This window comes from Prinia subflava, chromosome 5, assembly GCF_021018805.1.
Source record: "Prinia subflava isolate CZ2003 ecotype Zambia chromosome 5, Cam_Psub_1.2, whole genome shotgun sequence".
In the NCBI taxonomy this organism is placed as follows: Eukaryota; Metazoa; Chordata; class Aves; order Passeriformes; family Cisticolidae; genus Prinia; species Prinia subflava.
This window is the reverse complement of record NC_086251.1, coordinates 47,337,816-47,362,541: the sequence shown is the minus strand read 5'-3', so window position 1 is coordinate 47,362,541 and position 24,726 is coordinate 47,337,816. Positions and strand designations below refer to the sequence as shown.

The following is a 24,726-nucleotide window of genomic DNA, read 5'->3' as shown; positions in this document are numbered from 1 at the left end:
AGCCTATTAATGAGGGCCTTTGATAAATCTGGAATTGGATTTGCCATGCCATGATAGTGTTGATTGCTTGAAAGCACAGATGCAGGCATGTGCACACATGTAGAGAGCAGGGGGTGGCAGGGTAAAAGAGTTGGGCTCCCGATGTGGACAGCTGCCACATCACTTATGTGTTATTTCAGTTTGAATTTTTTTGTCCTGCTTGCCTGATTACTGGAACAGAAATAACAAGGGCTTGTGAGTTTGCATCTAAACACCAGGTGTGATGCAGTACTTTGCTGCAAATCGAGCTGTTTCTTTCAGTGAAGGTTTTGAAAGCCAGACTCTTGGGAAATTCGTTACTAAAAATACATTTCTGCCCTGCAGCGAAGCAGATTTTAAGTTTAATTCAGGGCAAAAAATGACAGGTGGATCTGTGAAGAAATCCAGATATACCTGTTGAGTGGAGATTGCTGAGTGAAAGTAAGGCTTTAGCTGTCTGAGTAGTGGGTGGGCTGTAGGAGTTCAGTCAGCCCCTAATTTCTGTTGTAATACTTCAGGTTTTCCCAAAACGCTGTCTGGCAGCTTTGGGTGGAGAAGATCCCAGCTGCTTTGTGTTGTGGTGTCAACGTGTCTTTAGGTGGTGGGTTCATCTCAGCAAGGCAGCTGTGTCACCAGAGAGATATGTGACAGCTATCTGCTGCTTTTCCAGCCTGCCAGGTCCCTGCTGGCTCTGTGACCAGAGGTGAAAATAGGGCAGTGCCTTAACTTCATCCTCTTGAGAAATGAACTGCCCCCGGGAGTGCCAGCCCTGAATAAAATGTGGTTTGCTCAGGCTTGCCAAATGTAGCCATGGCACAAGGGCAGAGGAGGGGAGCCTGGCCTGGGCTTAGGCAGAATGTAGTCGGTAGGACACCAGCTGTTGGGCTGTGCTCTGATCCCTTTGTTTACTGGGGATCTCTAAAACAAGCAAGACTGATTTTAAGAAAGCTGGGCGTTATTTGGTTCTCAGTAGAGGCACCTAGCTCTTAAATGAGTTGAATTTAGTAGCAAGAGTCAGACAGCAGTGTTTGGTTTCCCCACTTAGATTTTAAAAGAAGATAAATGATTTTTCATATAATTCTGTTGTAAATGAATGGTTTCCTTTGCCTGTCTCCTGCTCAAGTGTATGTCACAACCTGATCATGCATGAAGGACAACGTTGATTTTAGCAGACTTGCAGTACTGGCTGAATGCTCTACATACAAAAATGTGTGTTAATCTTCAAAGTAGAACTGCTGTGTTTCAGGCTTGTGTTGCTGATGGATTCGTGTGTACCAGGTTAATGAGATTCTCTGCAGACATGCTTTAAAGAACTTTTTTCAGATGGCTGTGTGTCACTTCCTGGTATGAAATTAGCACGTGGTGGTACTGCAATGACTGCCTTCAGTGCTACAGTTGCAGCTGTGGCATAATACCTACAAACATAAGCAAATATTTGCCTCATTTAGCTTCCCAAATGAAACTTCCTATAAGAAATTGTGTGGAGGTTTATGCAGGCACATAAGTGTTTTCACATTGGTTTGTTCAATTCTTCTCATTGAAAATAGACTGCTTTTCTGTCAAAACATTTAGCAAACGGGAGTGTGTGTTAGGAATACTGCTGATAATGCTATTTGTGTTAAAATGCTGTTATAACAATGCACAGTAATAGGTTTTTCCATTTCAATTGCTGTCATGGTTTGTGGTACCGTTGATCTGTCGTCTTTAATTTAGACCATGTGACAGGAACAGCCACGTTGTGAGTGCCTGCTCCTCGTGGTTTGTAGCAAATTGCATTGAATACCAGATGTGTTGGAGATGTGCATGTGCTTAATTTAAAATTTTACAATGTTACACAGAGGTGCATTTTTGCCACCATTTTCTAGGCAGTTCAGGAATCTGCCAGCCTTAGTGGCATTGTCTCGCTTGATAGAGGAAGAAGTTGGATGGTAGGAGAGTTAGATTAGCCCCCAGTGTGATGCATTTTTGGTTAGTGCCTTGCCTGCAGAGTGAAGTGCTGCAGGATGCTGGGCCAGTCAGTTCCTTCTGGCATCTCATAACCCTTGGGCCTGACTTGAGGGCTTTCCACTTGCTCATCAAAATAGCTGGTCAGAAATCTTAAGAATGGGATTGTCATTTTGAATTTTAAATTTTAAGTGTTTTTTTTTGTTGTGGTTACTTTTATGATTCAAGGGACTGCATTGTCATGCACTTGTGTTGGTGGCCCTACGCCTGCTGAACTTGTCACTTGATCTGTTTCTCCAGACCCTTTTCCTCTCTTCCTAGAAGACTCATGAGCATGTACAAACCTGACGACTTCTTTAAAATGTTTGGGTGTACAGTGAGCTTTGAGACTTTCCTTCTGTTTATTTGGTTTGGGTGGGTTTTTACTGGTTTGTGGAGTACTTCCCTATGTCACACCTCAGCCAGGACATCTCACTGTTATTTAGATAACTTTTTTGGTATTGAGAAGTAGGTGGTTTTCAAGAAAACGAAATGTAGTTTTCATTATATTTGTGTGTAAGGGAAAGACCAAACATCAAAGGACTGAAAAGGCATCTGAGGTGATAGTCAGGGATTTTTCAGATATATCCAGATATGAATTTGTTTGGGTTACCTGGTCAAAGTTGCAAAAAAAAAAACAAAACAACAACCGCTGTCTTGAATTTTCAATGTGATCCAGAAAAGAATTTTTTTCTGTTAAATTCTTGATGAACAATTTTCACCATACAGGCAGGTGCTGTAATGAACAAAGTTTGGTACCAACAGCTCTGCCTTCTCTGCCTTCTTTAGGGTAGGACTGTCTTTAAGCACAGGAAGAAGAAATGGGATCTTGCTTGTTGAGAAGGAATTGTTCCATTTTCCTGTGATGAAGACAATAAACTCTGTGGCAGTTTGAGGTGTAGGCTGTGCTGGACTTCCACATCTTGTGCAGAGGGTCCTGTCTGGAATAAGCTGAGGTGCTGTGTGAAGCTGGTTACACAACATATTAGAAAACATGATTTTGAGCTATATTCTATTTTCAGGAAAGCTTTTAACTTCTTTGTGATGGAGAAGTGGCAGGAGTGCCAGAGCTACACTGTGCTGCAGCTTGGCTGCAGGTTAAGAGGACCCTGAGGTCAGTGGCATTAAGGGCTCTTGGAGCAATCAATTACCCTTAACGAAGATGATGGGATAAAAGCTCTGGAATTGCTCCTGTGGGCCCGGTCCTGCTAGTACTTATGTTCTTGTAACACGATCTCTCCACTGTACAAAAATGAGCAGGTCTTGTCTAGGAAATAGCTGTTCTGTGTCTTATGTGCCTTTGAAAACTTCATCCAAGTCCCGCAGTTCTACTGCTGCAGCTGTTGAAGAAATAGCCTCTGCTTTCTATGGCTGGTCAGTGTGCTTTCAGGATTTTTGCCCCATTTTGTGCAGTTCTGGGAAGGATTTGGAGTAGTGACTGCACGCCAGTCAAAGCTGTCAATTCCTGGCCACAAACCTGGGAGCACTGCCAGACAGTGGCCAGTGGCGTTGCAGCGTGCTGCCTGCATGAGCTTTCACATGGAAATGAGAACTGTGGGCTGACCCTTCTGTTTGGCCAGCTTCTCTTTGAATGTTTCTTCCCTTTTAGCTTCCCACTTTGTTGTCATGGCCTTGCCTAAGAAAGCTGTGTCCAGCTTCCTTTGAGGTTCAGCGCCTGCTCAGACAGTACTGGAGGCAAGGGTGGCTGCCTGAGCTCCAGCCCAGCTGGCATTTATGCCTCTCCCTCACCGAGGAGCCATCCTGTCAAACTCTTGCAAGTATGGCTTCTGCACTCCTCCATCTGGGCAGCAGTAACATGGAAAACTTACTACAGATTTTACTTTAAAAGCTTGTTGCAGTTGCCTCTTTTTGTTCTTTCTTTCATAATTGATTATAGTGTAAATCTGTATACAAAATCCTTTGCGGCTGGAAAGGCTGTGTAGTGTCTTACTAGGTTATGCCAGTGTTGGTCATCTGCATAAATCCATGTGCATAAATACCGTGTCTGATGTTATCTGCTGTCAAGGCAGTTTTCTCTCATCTCTGGAATATCTATGTATTTTTTGATACTTATTCCTGTACCACTGCTTTCACTCGAGGTGCTCTGGAATTGGTTGTGCATGAAAAAAAAAAAAACAACAGTAAAAGCTCTTTGACATACTTATGTAAACGTTGGCAGATATATTTTAAAAATAAATATTGGATCGGTTCCTCTTTTATTTCCTTGTCAACGCCTGTGTTCAATAATTGGCCCTGGAAGAGCTGTGAATGGCTTAATTAACAGCCAGAGCCGAGCTCTGGGAGGCAGGTGTTTGGATTGTGTAGGAGTCTGCTGATAAGAGTCATTATTAGAGGCAAACACAAAACTTTGATCTGTGCTAAGGGCAGATAAAGATTTTCAGTTCCATTTTTTTCAACATCTTAGAGTGTATGGAGACCCAAAGGTGTACATTTGTATGAAAATATTTGCAGCATTTTTCCTATGACTTATTTTTTATTTTAGAAATAAAGTTGCTTCAGGTACAATTTTGATTTGTTTTTAAAATCAAACAAAAAACGTAACATGTATATGTGAGATCTAGTTAGATGATACAGGGATAATAAGTACAGTATTCTTTTTTTCTTTCAGTTTATAATACATCTGGTCTTTGCATTTTTTACAGTGATCACTGATCAAGCATTAATACCTTTTTCTTGTCATAAAACTCCAAAGCTGAGGAAGGAGTGATAATATTTCCTAGACTTGCCTTTATTTGAATAAGGAGAATCCCATATTATCAGGGACTGCTTTGATCTAGCTTGCACAAACTAGATAGATTGCTCTTTTTTTAAGGGAAATATGGGTAAGGAGGGAAGCTGACCTGAAGTATTGCAACCTATTGGGTTGCAATAGGGTATTTTGTGACATGCAGGAAATATTTCCAACTTACACGTACGTGCAGAGGTTATAAGCTTATTCTATAATGAGTTAATGCATATGTACCCTGTACCATTGTCAGTGTATTTAATTCATAAACTTAAATGTGTTATTGAGGTGTTAAATCTTAACACCGGATTGATTAGTAATATTTTATTTTCTTCCTTTTTAATAGAGATCCTCGACCAACCAACCAACGTGTCAACAAGCATGTAAATAATGATACCTATCTTCGGGTTCAAAACCTCACCATCTTGATCAGAAACATTAAGACTTACTATCAGGTGAGATTTCTACTCTCTGCTCATTAATCTGTACTGTTTTAGCTAGTGCAGGGGCTGGGGGCTCAAAGAAGCTTGCTGCAGGAAATGGAGAGGAAATTGTGTTTGTGTAAAAGTACTTCCAGCCATGCTTTTTCCTCTGAAAATGACAATACAGTTATCTTCTTCATCCATTCCTCATGGCCAGAGGCTGCTTCCTTGCCTTCCTCTTTTTTTTTTTTTTCTTTTTGAGACGTTATTGTCCTCAAAGGCTGGCATAGCATTTGGAAGTGCATGTACTAAAAGGGCTGGTTTGTGGTAGGGTTGTGTATGTGAAAGGCTTTGCTGAAATGGAAGTAGTATTTTAAGGTATAAGACTTTTTTAAAACAGGGAATCTTTTCTTAAAGGGGCTGCTAGAAAATAAAATCTTGATGAATAAATGTTCTTAACACTAGACTATAAAACTTAAATCGATAGGAAAAATAAATCTGTGCTTAGCTTGAAGGTGGACTTGGTCGACTCTGTACTTTGATGTTAGAGCAGTTGTTTGGAACTCCTCTAAGAGAGCGAAGTGCAGGAATGACTGCAGAGTCTCACACTGCATTGCTGGGTGTCATTCTTGAACTGTCAGTCTTGCTGTACTGTAATGGTGCTCCCCTAAAAGCAGGGTGCTGACAGCTGAGCACTTTTGCAGAGTTATGAGCTTGTTGGCTGCTGCTGGAGAGCCAGAGCATGAGCTCAGTTACTCTAAATAGAATTTCTGTATACACACTGCTGTATGTATTTGGAGGTAGCTGTTCTGCTGTTTCCTTCTACACGTCTTTTGCTGTATTTGAATGCTGTGCAGTGTATAAACCAGACTGAAACCACTTAGGATTTTTAAAATGCTTTGTTGTGTGTCTCAGTCATATAATGAACAAGCCAGCTAAACTGTAGGAGTTGATGTTAGTGTGTTTACCCTGGACACTTCATCTTTTCTGTATATATAGAAGAGACTGTGTATTGGTTTTGTCTTCAAAATACAGAAGAGATGTAAAGTAGTGCCTGTTCATGCCATTGTCTTCCAAAGCTTGCCTACTGCTCTTCCATGTGATTGGCACAACTCTGCTCCTGGACTTGCTTAGGGAAGCCTGAAAGAGAGGCACTTGTGAAAAATTACAAAGTCAGATGGGCTGTGTGACTCATCTGCAAGTTCCAGCAGCCTGCTGGTAAAACAAAGTAACTCAGGTTTGAGATGGTGTAGAGAAGGGTGTCATGTATTTCTGCAGAGGACTGATCTGTGTCTGTTGTTGAGATCTGGAGGTGCTGATGCAATGTGATGTCATTCCTGAGACCTGTGATTTCTAAGGGGAAATTCCATTTGGTCATAACTAGAGGCTGAAGTTTGGGATTTAGTGGTTTGTTTTTTTGTTTTGTCTTGTTGTTGCTTTTTGTTTCTGTAACTTAGTAAAGAGTTTAAATATATATGGTGTCTCCAAGAGAGACTAGTCCTAACAGTCTTTTTCCTTGCCCCCACAAGATTTACTGTCTGAGTGTCTGGTCCTTCCATTCACTAGCTTTTTCTTTGTCTTTTTTCTCTTCTTTTTTTTCCTTTCCCCCCCTTCTTTCTTGAACCTAATACTCTGACCTCTTTTAGAAGTACCTGGAGCAAGATCAGAGTCATGAAAAAAGAAAAGTGATTGAGTCATGTGTTAAGTTGCTTGTTGACCTAGCTGTTGAGCTAATCCAATAAAGCTAACAACAACTGAAATAGGTTAAGACACAGAATTTTCAGTGGGAAACAGTAGCTGAAACAGTGATGTTCCTGTTGTAGTCCAGAAATTAAATACTGTGAATCTTGCTGCCTGAGGACTGTAGATACTGCATGTAAACAAAGCAGTCATGAGAGCTCATCAGTCCTTGCATTTGGTCCTGAAAATGTAATTACAACAACGTTTAAAATAAAACAACTTTTTTTGTGGTAATAACATTATATAAGAAACTTATTTTTCCATGACACAATCATTTCTTCAGGGCAAGTCCAAGGTCTTGATGCTAATCTGAGATTCCCTTTCATGTGGTGTGTGCAGCCTTCAACTCTCCATAGTCTGGGGGTAGTTAAGGCCATCTATGCTGTAATTGAGCTCTGTGTGAGATTGATGCTGAGTATAATGTTACATCTGTACTCATGTCTCTGTTAGATGTTTGGAGGTTTTCTTGTCCTTTACAGTAGGTTTTACTAAGGTTTTTTTGAACGTGCAACCAAATAGATGCTTTGGGATATTAAATATTCTTAATAATTAAATATTGTTAGGCTACTTCTCTCCTGAATATTGGAGATGTTTTAAATAGGCTGAAGTTATGGATATTGTTTAATGAAGTAGTATAAATACACTAGCCTAAGTTAAAGTGAGGGTAGTGTCTTACTGACTAAAAACATGTTTGCAGACTGTAAGGGAAAAGTTCCTGACAAACAATAGGTACACAAATTTTCTGCTTGCTCAAGAGAAACAAAAGCTCCTAAAAACACAATATTGGCATTGACATTTTACATTCCTCTTCGCTTAATGGACCAAAATCAAGTTTACAGCATAATTGCTGAATTTGGTAGACCAGATCATCTAGAATGAGGTGGCATTTTCCTCAGTGTTTTTGAAGGACATTGGGAGGTATGAAAGAATACTTGGCCCATCTCTGTACTGAGCAGGGGCAATCAAGAGTGTGACATAAGTTCATGGTACTGTAAACAGTATCTGAGGAAGGTGACATAAGTGCCTACTAAAATTAATGCTGATATTCAGAAGGGAGCTGACATTTCAGATCATGTAATTGTTCAGACTGTGTCTAATATCAGATTTCTTATATATCTGTATAGCTGATCTCTTCATTAAAGCAAAATTCTCGTTAATACAGATAATGCTACTTCAGAAAACAAGGACAGGTCTGATCCAGAAGCACAATTCCAAGTATTACAGTGTTGGCACTTCCTGATCCCATAAGCTGAGGGTTTCTGCTGGTGATAAGTATGAGCAAGCCAGGTTACTGGTGAAATTTGGGGTTGATTTAAATTTTAAAGATCAGCACTTATATGTGCTTCACCAGACATAACATGGGAGGAGTAAATGCAATGAAGAGGCCTTTTTTCTGTTTGAATAACCTCTATTTTAGGAATTTGCTGACTTCATTTGTTAATTTGCAATTTTTTGAAGAGTTGCCATCTTGCAGCTTTCAACTGCTGGAGACTTTATTGCTGGTGGTGACTAAGAAAAAGAGTGTCAAGACTTAAAACGGAAGACAGCACTTGTTGCTGCTGGCTTTGGTGGCTTTTATTTATTTGTTGGCTATGTAATACTTGTTACCAGTGATACCATGCAGCATCTTTGCATTTCCCATTCTCTGTCAACAGCTGTACCCTTGCAGGTTTTATTGACTTGAGAGGGCCCCTCTCTTGAAACCAAGAATGACTCATCTTGCTGTGGGATTTTATGAGCATTCAAGATAATGTCATTAATTGCATTTAATAGTGGTTACGCTACTGGTTCACTGGAGAAATGACTGATCATAAAACTTCTGGAACTGGTGCCATATCTTGGAAAAGGCTGAACACAGCAGAAAGTTTTCTTTGCTCATGGTGTGAAGTTCATATGACTCTTCTTGCTCTGACTGAATTCCAATGCTTGTCTGTCTTTAAATTGAAAGAAGATAGAATGCTAGAAGGTCTGAAGGGCGTTAGCCTATCCCTTTGCTGTGCTGTAGAGAGTAAATCCTGTAGCTGCTGCTACTTGAAGATTCCATCTAAGAGCATCACCTCATCTGCAATACTTGGATAATGTGCTCCTACCTGTAGAGTTTTCAAAGAGGCTTACGGCAGGCTGGCAGCAGAAGCCTGAACCGGCTTTATTGTGCTTCCTCTGCTCATCTGTCAATCTTTGGGTTTAGTGTTTCTTCTAAGGAACTAAAAATCACTTTGATACCAGTTAAATAAATATAAAAAATGTAATTTAAAAGATGTTTTATGAAAGTGTCTGCTTTGAAAACAGCTAGTTTCCCAACCTTCAAAAATATCAGTAATCACTCCTACAGTATATACTGCACTGTCAAGCAAAAATTCCATGAACTTACATGAAAAACTTGAAGCCGACAGAAGAAAAGAATGTGATCATCCCTTGGCTGTGCCTGGATGGGTATTATGGTCACATCTGGAGTATGTGGATGAGAAATGCTGTTGGAAGAAATGCTACAGTGTGGTCACGGCTGTATTTTTGTTGCCTCTATTCCCTGCTGCTGTGGCCACTAAATACCTAGCAGATTACCTTGTGTTTCTGAAAGGGTGGAAATATCTCTTAATTAAAAAAAAAAAAATTGTACTGAGAGACAATTCTGAAAAGAGTTGTGACTGTGAGGCATGTGCAACTTCTAGTAAGAAACTCAAAACCCCTTAATGTTCTCATTAAAGTGAGGGAGGATTGGTAAAGGGGAAGCAATTTGCTGAATTTTTAGAGACTATATTGTCATAAATTATATTGTCCCCACCTAAGTCACTTAGCTGGGCCCAGAGATCATGGAGGGCAAGGATGTCTTACTTTAAAGGCATATTTCTTCAGACCTGTTTCCTCCTTTTACTTCACTGCTCTGTACTTGTGTAAAACAAGTACAAGCAGCAGTTTTTATCAGATATATTAAAGGATGTTAGCTGCTCATGAGTTGCTGAGGCTGTTTTGAACCTCTGGAATAGAGATGAGTGTGTTTTTAGGCTGAGGCAAATGCTGTTTTCCCCTGTGGATCAGTGAAGCTCTTGCAATACCAGTAGCTTCCAGATCAGTAAACAACTCCCACTTCTGTAGTTGAAGCACTGAGTCAGGTTTAGAGCTCTTAACTGTACTGCAAAGAGGAATTCAAACTTGGGAGCTCCAGATTTGGGCACAGCTTGGGCACTGGCAACTGTACTCAAGCTATAAATAAAGTTCTGGAAGTAGCAGTGTTCTCTTGTGTGAGCTGGAATCTTGCCCTACTAGGCAGGCTACTTCTGGACAGCTAGTAATCTAGTCCTTAGCAAAGTAAACAGCAAAATGCTGGAAACGCACATAAATGCACACACTCTGAAGTCAAAAAAGCATTTTTCTGTTCTTAGGGGGAAAGTTTGTACCCCCAGTGGCCTACTGAAATTAGGTAAAGCAACTTCTTTCTGCTAGCTTTGTCTGTTTGATGGGTTAAGCTATACTTTGCCTGAGTGACTGCTTTCCTTTGACTCTTGTTCCCTAGGGAACAGTTTTGGTTTAGGGACAACCTTTCTTCATCTTGAGCTTTAAATTCCAAAATTATTAACTGAGAGTCTCAGCTTTCTCACGAGTAAGGTATCCGAAGCTTCAACAAAAACTCTTTTTAATTCAGATGTTTTGCTGATCTCACGCACTCCTAAGCGCAGTTCTCTCCCCTTTCTGTGCAATTGAGTGGGCTGTATTCATTTTCTGCATTGGCAATTGTACTGTTGCACCTACCAGAGGTAGTGTGTGTGTTCTTGAGACGTGGAGTTACAGCTGCTCAGAGCAACAACAGTGAGCTGATTTTCACCAGCCTGCAATAAATAAACAAACTCCTGTGACAAATAAGTTATTTGTAAGGTACAGTTGTAGGGATGGTCTGTGTTTCAGAAAGGCAATGGGCTTTTCAGTACTTAAGATTCTGCCACTGGCACAACCTGGAGTAGAACCTTATTAGCTGTGTATTTGCTTCCGCTTCTGTTCTTCATTTGACTTCTAGTTAGCTTAAACTTGCTACAGGCACAAACTGTCTATATGTATTTATGCAGTGCTTAGCTTAATGAAGCTTTCTTGGTTCTGTAGTGACAAAAATATTTTGATTTAAGCTTTCCCTTCTGCAGGAGCATGATCATGAAACATGAAGGTTGCATCTAGGACTGGTATTGTCCACAGTGAACTGTGGGGACGTTTGCTTACTGTGTTGCTGGGTGCAGGGCAACGGGGAATCACTGACCTTGGTGCAGTCATTCTGGGAAATGCTGAACCAGTGATGTTAATCTTTGATTTAGTTCTTCAGCTGAAAATGGGTTCCACTTTGCTGCAGTGGAACAAACACAAGAATCACAAAAATCATGATTCTTTTGTATAGGTCCTGTTATCAGGTATTTCAATGGGAAAGAGACAGACAGGTGACTCATCGCTAGTGGCCAGACTGTCTGATGCTTTGTTAGTGAAAATTGTCTTCATCATTTCCAGAAGACCTAAACAAACATTTCTGCTTCAGAGTTGAAATAAGTTTCTGCAGAGGTCAGTTTTAAAAGTGTTCCCAGAGATGGAACCATTGCAAGTGAATTAGTAGCATGCTGTTGGACACCTGATTGAGATTCCAGACTGTGATTCTACGATGCATTTTGGCTGATGGATTGAATTCTATCTGGAAGTTTAAGGGAGAACTGATTTTAGAGACATGTTTTTTTCCCTTGAGGCTCTATGTGCATTTTAATGCAGAATGAAATAGTGACCTCAAACAGATGGAAGAGAATGGGTTGACTTTTAAACTACTTTTTTTCCTGGAGCTAGAATATGGGAGAGGGCAGAGTAGCCTGACATATGTCTGCAGTCTTGTCTTTGTTTTGCTTAATGGGCTAGAGGGGTGTGAATATATTGTGCAGACAGATGAAGAAACTGAGCCAAGGAAAGAGAGGAGCACTGTCCTAAAATACAGTGGCAGATGGAGGTGACCTGTAAAATTTTACAGTATGGAATAGCTGTTTGCTTCCCACACAGCAGCATTTACTTAACCTCTGACATGTTAATTGAGAGTAATTCTTGGGATGTCTGAACTGCAGAACACATCCACAGTGTCCTTTATATGGCTTAAAAAAGAGTAATGCGAGAGTGTGTGTGACTTTCCTTAAGGAAGGCCAAGGCCTGATGTTAATCTCCTTGACTGTTGCTGTTATTGCCAATGCTAAAGCCACAGAGTATTTCAGTCCTCTACTACATATTTATTTTGGGATGTTAGGTTTAAGATGTAAGTCACTGTTCAGACAGCCACTTTCAGTCCTCCTGCCTCAATTTTGGGCAAATGTTCTATTTTTGTCAGCTGAAATTTTGCAAAGGGTTGAATTAAGTTTCACAGAGCCTATCAATTTTGGACAAGTTAGAAAACAGCCTGTGTGCCACTTACAGCTGAAAATAGCTTTTAGGTTAATTTTTTGCTAGACGATAATAAAAAATGAAAGCTAAAGATTGCTTTATTGCCTGTGTTTTTGTAATGAGTTCCATGTCATTTAGTACTTTTCATTAAAAAGTCTTTAAAAAGAGAAGATGAATTCCACGAATGTGTGAGGTATCATTGACAAACAGTCCCCTAATTGCATACCAGTTCCCAAAGCAAATAACGTCTGCTTTTTAATGGCAGGTAGTAAAGAAAAGTGATTTATATTCTTATTTTATTGCCCTGTTCTGACTGTAAAAGTGTTATTTAATCCAGTGTCATTTTCATTGAGGTTACTGTCACATTTTTTATTGTGACACACAGGGTTCAGTCCACAGTCTTGATTTCACACCACTCTGAGTCCAGATTAAGGTTTGATGTCCAGGCTTGTTCCAGGTAGTGATCTGTGGCCCTGTGGTGTAGAGCAAGCAGATGTGTCTCTGTGCCTGTAACTCAGCTGATTTTGGCTTTCCACTCAACAGCATCCCAGTTCAGCTTTTGATACAAAGCTCTGTAATGAACTTTCACCTTTTTGTACACTGCTCTTTTTAATGGTTTATTAGACCTGTAAGCAGTTCTTCCACTGTGTATTTTCATCTGACACGTTTGAGATTTTAAAGCTCTACTTCACTGTCCTTTTGAAGGAGTATCAGGTTCCAGAATTGTGTGGGAGATCTTGGATCTAATGCAGAGTTTTATTTCTTCTGTGGTTTGTGTTGTAAAGGTCTGCTTGGGTTTATGTTGACTTCCAGTACTTTTGGCAAATGTGAATGCTCTTGGGCCAAGAAGTGGGCATGAAAGTTGTGCAGACACCTACCCTGCTTAAGAATGATGGGATTTACCCTGCTGAGCAGGTCGCTGGACCTGAGAAAGTCACAAACCTGGGGACAGGATGGAGTTTTAGTGTGCTAGCTCCTTTGCTGAAGACAACTCAAAGGAAAGGGTTTATTTCCTACTTTACATGGTGTATGGACTTTACCAACACAAATTAAGGAAGGCACCTGCTCATGAATGCACAGAAATTGAAATGCTATCCCTTCCACGTGCATGCATCTCCCATTTGCACACATTGGTTTTTCAAGAGAAGGATTTATAAAATGAGTAAACTCTAAGGAGCAAATAAAGCAGCAAATTAAAGTGTGTGCACATTGTACTTTGAGTAAGCAGAATGACTTTTTGAAATACCCATTTAAATTTGCTGTTTGAATATAAACTGTGTGAGCTTGTGTCTCTCTGTTTTCCATTATATTAAGAGATGGAGTTGAAGGAGAGTTAAGTGTTTAAATTCTGCTGGGTCCTCATGTGGCCAGTAAAAGTGCCTAAATAAAAATCTGTTCAGCAGACAGAAATGGCCCCTGTGGAGCTGCCACTGTCTGTTCTCTTTTATAATTAGCATTATTAAAAGTCTCTAGATGTTTATTTAATTTGGTTTTTAGACTTGAAATGACATCGCTTGTGTGTGTCTGGTGGTCAAGATAACAGTGATAGACATCTGCTCCTTTGGGAGCTGGTAGGAAAGACTTGTCTTGGCACATAGGACAAGTACTGTATGAATTCCATTTAATCATTTTCACAGGACAGGGAGACATTTATGTAGTGGGTTATTAGTTTTAAATTATTGTAGGAGATGCTCTTTCTCTAAAAAAACTGACCCTTATTTACCTTACATTAAAGAACTGACTTCAAAACTGTGTTAATTGTTTGCTGTATGTTTAAGAACCAAAAGAGAAGGTAAGTTCTCCGTGCAGCCTTGGAGTTCTTGGGTGTCTTGGTGGTTTCTTTTTGTTTTGTTTTGTTTTTTTAATGGTGCTCTTATCTGTAATATATCCACTGGAAAAGTCATCAAATTTGTATCACAGAAAGACCTGTTAGGTGTGCAGTGTGTGTTATAGGAGGGGAGATTGGTGCTGAGTTTAATGCCTGGTTCATTTTGGAGCAGCTGTGTTACAGTAAAGCTAAATGACTGGGATCCTAAGGGAGGCCTGAGCATTTACTGGTAGAAACTGAATGGACCTGAATTTCCTCTAGAATTTTTTGATACTATAGGCAGAACTATGAAGTCTGTGAAAATGATCATTTGTCAGGACGAAGTTTCTGAAGAAAGAGTGTCAGTCCCAAGAAGCAATTACTCTAAAAATAAAATCCACTTCACTTTAAAAAACCCCAAAACTGACCAAGCATCAAAAAATCAAAAATGATAAAATAAAACCAAGCAAAACCAGTCAACCAACAAACAATAAAAAAATCCAACAAAAACTGCAGTCACCAAAAAACTGCTCCAGCCAAACTCCTTGTAATTTGACTAGTAACCTGTTTGAGTTGCTTGGAGTCTCTCAAGACTGTTACTTCAAAGCAAAACAACAATTCAACTACAAGGAGTTGCCCCTTTAAGGTAATTCAGTGTCTCAAGGTCACTTCTTCAATGCTGATATTTGAAAAAGTGAAAGAAAACCCCCAACAACCAAACCAGGAAAAGCCTCACTCTGTGTTCTGTGTTTTCCTGAATATGCAAAAGCTGTATGTCGGTATTGAAAGCTTTCTCTTGTTTTCAGACTTTGTGGCAAGTGCTTATCTGAACAGCATGTGGATGTATCTTTACATGCAGTTTTACATGCAGAAGGAATGATTCTGTAGTAGAGGACCACAAAAGCTGCCATTATTAGAAGCCTTGCTTACACTTCAGTGCTCTGCCACTTAATCTAGCTCCCAGCTTCCAGTCATGCAGAAGAAACTAAACCAGAGTGCTCTAATTCTCAAACTTGGTTGAGCTGTCTCACATTTCTTCCAGTATGCATTTCCTTTGTAGCCGGAGCCAAAATCTTGGAGAGGTGGTTTTCACAACCCCTTTTTTCATTTAGCTCATTCTCTTTTTATAAATTGCTAGGTCTGAATTCTGTGCACTTGAGGGATTCAGATTTCAAATGATTTGTTGTTGCTTGAAGACTTGTCTTCCCTTAGAGGGAGCTGCACTTTGGCCTTTTGTTTCCTAAAGCATTTCAGTTAACTTGCAGTTGTCCTTTCTTTGTATGGCATGGGACCTGATTTTAAGTGACACTGACTTGATGGACCAGAGGTGCTGAGCATCTTGCACAGCAGGGTCTTCAAACAGTTTTGCTTTGATACCCTTGGGTATTGTGAGACCAGAGCTGTCTGCCAGATCATTATTTGTTTTGGTTCCTGTTGACCTGTTGCTAGCATATTGTAGCTTTTATCAGTGTCAAGGTTATGTCCCACACTTACCAGTGCTTAGAGGTTTCACAGTGTTTATGGCAGCTGCTTGAGTATCTGCAGAAGATACACTGGCTTGCTTTCCCAGTCTTGAGCTTAGCAGGACACCTAATTTTGGAGGCTTTGAGTGCTCTGCCAAACCTCCTGTAAGAGAGACACAGAGCTGAGTTGGCGTGAGAGAGTAAAAAGCAGTTGTTTTTATAACCCAGTAAACTGGTGTGCTCTTCTAGCACTCAGACTTTGCAGGCAGACTTGTACTGTCACCCATTTGTTAAGGACAGCTCATTTAAAGGTTCTTTTCAGTAGGCTTTTAAACAAGTAGAAACATACTCAAAACCAAGTAGATACAGAGTTCTTACAAATAATTTTTGAGACCCTAATGGAATAATCTTAAGTACCAAATACATTAAAAAACCCAACTTTAACAACAAAAAAAAACCCCAAACCCACAAGCCACTTTGATCTTACCGATATTCATGCAATTCTCTCCCTTTATGTTGCATTAATCTTAATTCCCCAAAGTGTTTCGTAAGTTAAGAACATTAATAGTGAAGAGTGATTGATTTTTAATTGGTTAAATGCCACTGAATGGTGCTTAAAACACAAACAAGTTCCTGATTAGCTATTTTTTCTGTAATAGGTAGCACCTAATTCCCATCTTAAAACTTCAGCACTAACTAAAGTAAAATACTTCACCTGCTTCCACCAACTATATTTAATATGCAGAGGAGCTGAGAAGCACATTAGCCTTCAGCACATTTGTTTTAAATAAGCTTTTCTATGTGTGATAATTTTGAATCAGTGAATCTGGGATTTTAAAGCAGCTGTCTGACCAGCGTGCCAAAGGAGGTTATCAGGTCAGCACTAGATTTAAGTCATTATGGTTGTGGCGGGTTTCTGTTCTGTGTGGGGGGTTGGTTTTTTTCTGTGTGGGGTGTTTTGGCTTTAATATATAGTGGTGCAGTTTGAGTAGTTTGTGTAAGTGGTAAAGAGGTGCCAAAAGATGTATCTGCATAAGCAGAGGCTGGAAAAACAGTCATTGTTTTTCACCCCCAAAACAAAGTCATATTAAAAATAAAATCTCACACACACTGTGGGTTTCATTGCATTTGTGTGTGTACTTTTTGGGGTGGTGGTTGGTGTTTCTCTTCCTAAGAAAGAGTAAATGCACTCTGCTGGTGCATGCTGTGACCTTGCAGTTGCTTCCCTGTTCATCCTCTTTGGTGCCTGTGATGGGGAGTGTTTGACTGCCACACTCTTCTTTTGTTGGGGTGTGTACAGCCATTGTCTTTTCTTTGCTGGGATGGGAAGGAATGGCTCCTGCCTAACCTGGGACCTGCAAATTGTGAAAGGGACAAGTGTACAAGTCTGGAGATACATACCTGGAACGACTTTCTCTCCAGAAATGGAGATTTCTGCTGTCAACTTAGTCTAGAGTTCCAATGAAGGGTGCTTGAGTGTAAAGAAAGAGAAATTAAACTGTAAAAATGTACTGCTTAGTATTACGTAGTGGCCAGTTCAGATTTGTTTGAGGTGTTTAATACAAACAAGTGTTAACTTGTTTATTATTTCAAACATCTGTTTGATTCTACAGCAACAAAAAGTATGTATAAGTACATAGGATGAACTACTTCTATGCACTGTAGTAATTTTATTTTCATTGTCTTACTCCAATTTCAACTAGGGCTAGCATTTTTTTAAGTCCTCCTTCCCCTTTCCTACCTTCTCAGCTGTCAGATCAAAATTTAACTTGCTTCAAATGAAAGATTTCAGGCAACTTGTAAGAAAAGAAGTCATTTCACAAAATGAGAAAAAGTGGTATTAAAGTACATCTATGTGACTCAGGTGAGATAAGTTAAGAACATGAAATAATTTAAGTGGAATGGTGGTCTGAGGAAAAGACTCCAGAATATCTGCACTCTAGATGTTGATTTACCTGGGAGAAGGGGACAGTCTGAGATACGATCCCATTTGCTGGATTTGAACTTTGAAATCTTTGCTTTATTGCCAGGTAGATCTGCTGGTGCTAATGGAGACTCTGACTTTTTTAAAGCACGAATCTGTACAAACTGAAACATACAGCTTCCCAAATTCCTAGACCTTGCAGCACAAGTCTTGTGTCAGATGAGTGCCAGGTTCTAAGGGCTGGGTTTCTGTCTGTTGGGTGTGTTGTGACTGTGGTGGGCACAAAGCCTCTCCAGCTGGTCTCATGTGGGATAGGGCACAGGACCTCAGGCAGCAGGGACCATGCCTGGAAGCAGAGACCCAGGTGAGGTACAGGAAGCTCAGTTTGTGTGTGTTCCCTTGGAGTGGTGACACCCACCTGCCTCAAGAAACCACAGCTTTGCAGTCTTGCCATATGAAAGGAAGCTCCCACTGAATAGAGTTTCCTCCCTCAAGTATGATGGTTGAGAATTGCAGCCATGGGCAGCTGCTTCAACAAGGCATCTCCTCCCCACATATACTCACGAGCCTCAGGGTTTATGTATCTCCAGATAATCTGTCCTGGTGATATCTAGCTGGCATAAAGCATGCCATTTAATTACTCCCTGTGTATGTGAAGAAGAATTCAAGGGTCATGATGGAAATGCAGTGCTTTTTGCTTGGTGTTCCAGGAAGTCTCCTAGAAGGGTATTCTGGACTCCTTCTGCTAGTGTTAAATTAGGAAAAGATTTTAAAGGATTTTTAAATTTTTGTGAGCTGTGATGCAAATCTTAAGGCTTTAGGGAAGCTGTGTGTTCATAAAAAGGCAGAATTTGGCTCCTAATGTTAAGTGAGATCAGCTCACTGCCCGTACTGGGGGGAGAGAGATGTTTTTGCGCTGTTAGTCAGTTTAAGCACTCCCAGTTTGTTTAATCATCATTCTATCTGTGTGATACAGGCCTTTTTGAATTCCACATATTTGGCACACACTGCTGCTGTATCAGAGAAATTATGAATAAAGTGAACTGGTTTCCTGGCACTTGTGAAGCCATCAAAGTTTATGCTTAACAGAACGACCATACTGAGTAATGTAATACAATATTAAATACACAGCAGCCTAGAATAATTTCTGTTTGCAGAGTGGGGATAAGCTTTTTTATTTTTTTAGCATATCATCAAAACAACTATTAAAAGGGAAAAATAATAATTAAAAAAATTATTGTTCTTCCAAGGAACCACCTAGAAGAGGGTAGAGTTTAACTACTACCTCTCACCTTTTTAATGACAAGTCATTAATTTTTCTTTAATATTCAGAGCAAGTCTGTTCCAGTTCCCAAGACATAGGCTGTATGCCCTTGAGGAATAAAGCAATTAAGAATTACAAGGAGTATTATGCATTGCAGAAATAAGCAACCTGCTGAAATAGTAACCTGCCATGTGCTCCTAAGTCTCTCTGTATGAATCAGGGCTTTAAAGTGGTGACTGATACGTGAAGAATATGTCATCTTTGAGATTAACAAGACAGCTGCACTTGAGAGGAGGAGCACATTATTTTCATGTACTGTAAAACTGACCTTCCTTCATGCAAGAAGATTCAGGCTTGAGTAACCACTTAAACTACTGCCACAGTCCTTGAGATAATACTGCTCTTCTGGTGAGGCAAAGCAGGCTACAGGTCTAGCTGAAGATACTTCATTACACTGCAGCTCTAATACCACAAACTCTCATTTCCTGACTGTATTAACTGCCTGGCATCCTTTCTGAGACTTCCTCCATTGCAGAAATAGGCCATTTAAACTAGTCTTGCTTTCTTGGGTAACTGGTCTTTGTGATGATTGCTCTAGCTTTCTCTCAGTTGGATAAGTAACCCTGGTTCTTAGGATGTTTTAATACCCCATGGTATAGCAGTACCTCCTGGTAGGGAGTGGTGTCTCATTCTTGGCCATTGGATTTTATGCAGACTGGTTTGGGAAGAGCTTGGGAACGCAATAATCCACTTTGAAGAACTGCTGTGGATCTGTGTTTCATGTCTGTCTGGACTCAGGAAACACTGTATTCTGTATTAACCACTGGACTGCTGTCTTCCTCAGTTTTATACCTGTGAAGAGCAGAACACTTGATGAGGCAGATGCACTGGAAACACATCAAAGTGTATTAACACACACATCAACATTTAATAAAAAAATTGCCTAGTGAAAGAAGTTAGTGATAATTAAAGAATTTGTGACTATTAAGAGTCCAGAATTTAAAGTTTATGTTGCTTGGCTGCCAGATCTCAGAAAATAAATTCTATGAGAGGTCCAAAGAGCAAGAGCTTACATATCTGGCACTATGTAAGTGAGATATTTTTAATCCATAATGAGGAGTGGTGTGTTACAAAGCAGTGGAAACCACTTTGCATTGTGTGCATTCATAAAGAGGTGCTCATTAAAAATGCACTTTTAGTCACCACCTGTTATTTGTTTAATTTGGTGCTCGACTGCAGTGCTATATTATTTTTGTCATCCTTCTTTTCCGAAGCACATTATTCATCACTTTGAACCATATGGCCAGAAATATATTCTGAACATCTGATTTCTGCTCTGGCCATTCCCTGAGGAAAAACCCTCGTGTCCATGTTTATGACCGACCAGCGAAGCCTCTCCTGTCATCTTTTCATGAACATTTCTTACCTTTTGCATGCTAAAGATGCAATTAGGAGATTCACAGCTGTGGTGCTACAAGGCAGCAAGGGGGTTGCACTTGATTAGACAGAAAAGGCCTCTTTACTCAAATTCATAAATAAAAAACAAGTATTATGGGAGCGGAGGAGAGCTTTCTGCAGGTCCTGTGTCCTGCACTTCCCTTGCTGTTTCCCCATGGGTTTCCCATGGCAGCAGGCACACGCTGTCGTGTGTGCAGCGAGGGGTGCAGTGACCTGGCTGCTGCTTGCTGTGGTAGCCTTTGCTCTTTCCTTGCCTGGGGCGATACCCAAGGGTCTCCCCTGGCAAAATTTCACAGAAACTTGTAAAAATTTGATTCTTTTGGATTGCTCTTATAAGATCAATATGAAAGGTGCCTGTTCAAATCCAAAGGAATTGTTGTAATTAGTTTTCATGTAATGTACAAGCATAACTGGGGATAAAGAACACCATTAAAAGTGCTGCAGCCCTGCATTTTAGCACTCTGGCTTTATTGACTGCGCATATCTCCTCTGTTTGGAGATAAGATGTTGGCATGGTTGGCATTTATCTTCTGTGATAGCAGCGTGTCCGGTAATGCTTGCATGAGTTGTGCACTCTGAGCAGGGCATGTGTACTGTGTACTGCAGTGATTTTTCCCTTTAATGGAGGGCCAGGGAATGAATAGATGGAAAAGTGTCCTTCCTTTCAGTCTGGTGTGAAATCTTGTATTTAACATGACTAGTGGGCAGGTTTCATTCTTATTCTTCTGGCCTGAGCACATATCAAAAACCTGCCATACAACCTGGTGTAATCAGCAGTCTGCTCACAGGAGGCCCTAACAGCAGGAGTTTTGCAGCTTGGAGCTGAATGGTGTTGGCAGAGCTGTTTGAAGAAGTTTGCTTAGTTCCTGCCTGCATTGTGCTGAGCCAGTTTCAAAGGGCCTGTTGCCTCTACCTCGTGAGAATGACTTCCAGTCAAAATTCACAAGGAATCATGTATCTACTAGTCTGAAATGCAGCAAATACTCTTTTTATTTTCAGTTGTGCCTGATTTTGTATTGCTGCTTAGAAAGTAACATCAGTGAATACAAATTTAAATTGGGGGAAATTCTGATCTTTTCTACTGCATGTTAATGTTCAATTTAGCAGATCTTGTGCATGTTTCCACTAACAAAAGAAATATCATTTGGAATGAAATAAAATGCCTGATTATAGCACCCTGTATTACTGTGTACCTTAATGTTGTGGAAATACAGACTTTGCATTATGCTAAGATTTAGAACAACAGTGGATTTAGGTACTGCAACTGAGGTGCCAAAGTACCTAGACTAGTGTTAAGTTACTGTATTATAACTGGTGGATTTCTGAGTGCTTCCTCCAGGTAGTAAACATCTTTGTAATTTGTGGGAGCTGTATGTTTTCTGAGCACTGTGAAGTAAGACCATTAGTTTGGATTCCCAGCTTCAAAATGCAGACTATTACTATAGGTTTGAAGAGCACAATTTGTTTTACTGTAACATTCTTTCGGTGAGCGACTGCGCCAGTTCCCATAGGGCTCCAGTTTCTGATCGGCCATTCATCACTGAACTAATTCATGGTACTCGGAGACAAACAGGTTTGTCAGAGTAATTCAATGCCTCCACCAAAGTATGTTTAAACAATGATGCAGAGCCATTTTAATAAGTTACATGAAAAGCTGCTACTAAACCAGAATAAGACAGTCCTTACTCCAGCACTGAACATCATTGTCATTCCAGAGTTTGCAGTGGAGCTCGCATGGCTCCTTTTCATATTTTACAGTGGAACTCCTTGCCAGGGTTTTGTTCTTTATTGAGGTGAAGGGTGTAAACACTGTCTTTCTAGATAAAATATTGCTTGTGCTACATTTTTCTGATTGTAGCTTCTCTTAAAATTTCATTGGAAGCTGCTTCTAGGAATCAGACTTCTTCCAGAACATCAAGGAGGTTCAGCATGCTTTGAGTGCTGCTAGGCTTAGATCTGGTGTTCAGTAAGTTGCAGCAACAGTATAAGTTTTTGTATAACTCGTATCTTCTGAAATACTAATAATCTTTATTTCTGCTGAGCAGCGAAGCCCAGATGTGCTGGACGGGACGTGTTACTGTTCTTTGCAGCCTGAGGCTTGAAATTTTCTCACCTGGAACAATTTTTCTGGGGATTTACCTTCACCTTTCCTGCTTCCAGCTCGTAAGGGCTGTGCTGCTGTTGATTTGTGATCTGGTTGGTTGGGAGCTCAAAGTCACTTGATACTTCATATTGGGTTTCCCTCCATTATGTTGCTTAAATAATAAACCTGAGCTCTGCTGATGGAGGTAAGGGATATGGGCCACGTGTGAGGCAGCTTGGAAATTGCTAAGAACCGTACATGCCTGCCACCTTTGTGTGCCCTTCAAGGATACTGGAAGTTAAGTTGTACGGTTGAAAAAATGGCACTAGTAAAGAAGGGGGCTGGTATTACGCAGAGTTCTGCTTTTTCTACCTATAGCCAAGACAGCTCCTTGTGTTTGGGGCCCCTTGCTGCCTTTGAGTCTTTTGTGACCATTTTTTAAAGTTTTCCTCAGTAAATACAAGGTTTTCTTTCAGCTATAAATGAGCCTTTTGTCTGAACATATGATAGATTGACATCCTCTCTCAGGAAAACACTAAACATGACAGCTTAGAAGGAAATTGTATTTTGTTGACATAAAAAAATCAGTGGTCAGAAGCCTATAAATAGGCATAGTAATGTTAGAAGCTAATTTATCTTGAATGTTAGTAGTAACATAGTGACACAGCTTTTGTCTATTTTTCTCACAGGTAGCATAAAGAAAGGATTTTCTAGGATACATCAGTATCCTTCATACTTTTTCTTTTATCATGGGTATTTCCAGGGTGTTGTATACATTGAGTGTGTGCTGTGATTGCTGATCAGTACTGATGAAGAGAAATATAAAACGTCGGGAAAAGTCTTCTCTTAAAACAGAATCATTACTTAGCTGAGTTTTCTGTATCAGAAGTTCACCATTGCTGCTTAACTCTGTGGAAGCCGTTTGCTAGGGCTGTAGTGAAAGAACACTTAAATTGAGCTCTGTGGTATGAGGCTGATGGGGGAGCAAGAAGGATAAAGCTCTGCTGAGTTAATTAATGTTAACAGTTATGAGTTATCTGCAAGATTCACAGTAGATTACACAGATTGTATTAAGCAGAGTTAATCAGTCCTTTCAGATACTTAAAGGAGCACTGTTAAGAGCTGGCAAGACAAAGTTCTTCCTGAGAGAGTGTTTGTATGTGTAGGTATGCATATGTGTGTGGATGCATAGCCTGGATTACCATTGATAAGCAAATTTTGCCTAGCAGCTACCACACAGGGATATTGGCTGTTTCCTGTTCTGTGTATAGGTGAAATTGTGGCAGCTGTTGGAAGGGACTTTTTCCTTTTATCTATTTTTGGTCATAACTCTCTTTTTGTGCAGTATTTCCCCTGCTGTGCAGTAAGGAGATTTTTGTTACCCTGTGATATTAGCTGTTGTTCAAATTGTGGACCCAGTGTGGCTGTGTGGCTTTTCAGCATTAATTTTTAATGGCTTTCTCTTGCACATCTGTGAAATAGAATGTGGATGGTGAGTGGAGTTTGTAAGTGTGTAGAGGGTGAGTTCATCATAAAGAAGAATTTGGTAATTGCAGATGTAAAATCTTGATGTACTATAGCACCTTGCATTATGATTTTCCATAATTGTTCAAAATGTTTGTGTGTTCCTTTTATTAAAGCAAGTGTTATAGCAACTATTTTTTTGTGTAAATCCTCAGACTCAAGGTAAGTTGGATAACTGACGCGACCCTGAAAGATTAACACTAAACTTTATTAAGTATACAACGTGTCAGAGGGGTGTCAGCTGTGGTGTGGGCTAAGACAACTAATGTTGGTACTGCTGAGCCCTGGGGACTCCAAATGATTGAATGTGGGGAACAGTCTTGCTTGTAGCAAATCAGATGGAGCTTCCAGAAGGATTTTGCCTGTTCCAGATTTGAGCAGTTATTATAATCCCAGAGTAATAGGGGGGAGAAATAGGAGAAAGACATATACGTAAAACTCAGTATGTGTAGATGTACACAGGTACATTTCTTGTTAGAGGACAGTATTTCTCTTACTATGGGATGCCCAGAAGGCAGGGGCAAGATGAGATGGGGGTGGCACAGGACAGGTCAAGTCCCCCAGTGCCCTGGGATGGAGGGTGTCCTGAGGCTGCTCCAGGTCCCCTCCTGGGCCCGCTTGCTCTGGTGGGTGCTGCGCACTCCTCATGGTGGAGCTCCATCGCCTTTTGTCCTGGTAGCTCCAGGCTGGCAGTCTGCAACGGGATCAGATGCGGTGAGCCCCGGGGGGTGGGACTGAGGACGAGGCTTCGCTGTCACCTCCCGGTGGCAACGATTTGGGCGAATCAGGAAGGCTGTTCTTGGCAGCTTGACCTGGTAATTGCCTGCGGGTTGCGCCTAACCTGGCTTTGCCGAGGTGCAAATTGCTGGCAGTAAACTCTGAATAGCCGGGTGTCAGCTGCAAATA

The 24,726-nt window shown here is 40.5% G+C and overlaps 1 protein-coding gene across 2 annotated transcripts in view; it reads left to right on the top strand.

The window, feature by feature from the left end:
• Nucleotides 1–24,726, top strand: part of CCDC88C (coiled-coil domain containing 88C) — a 97,368-nt gene that overhangs the window by 2,864 nt on the left and 69,778 nt on the right. For both annotated transcript variants that reach the window (XM_063399224.1, XM_063399225.1), the window contains exon 3: nt 5,094–5,202. In XM_063399224.1, coding sequence (XP_063255294.1) covers nt 5,094–5,202 — 109 coding nt within the window. The remainder of the gene's footprint in view (nt 1–5,093; nt 5,203–24,726) is intronic.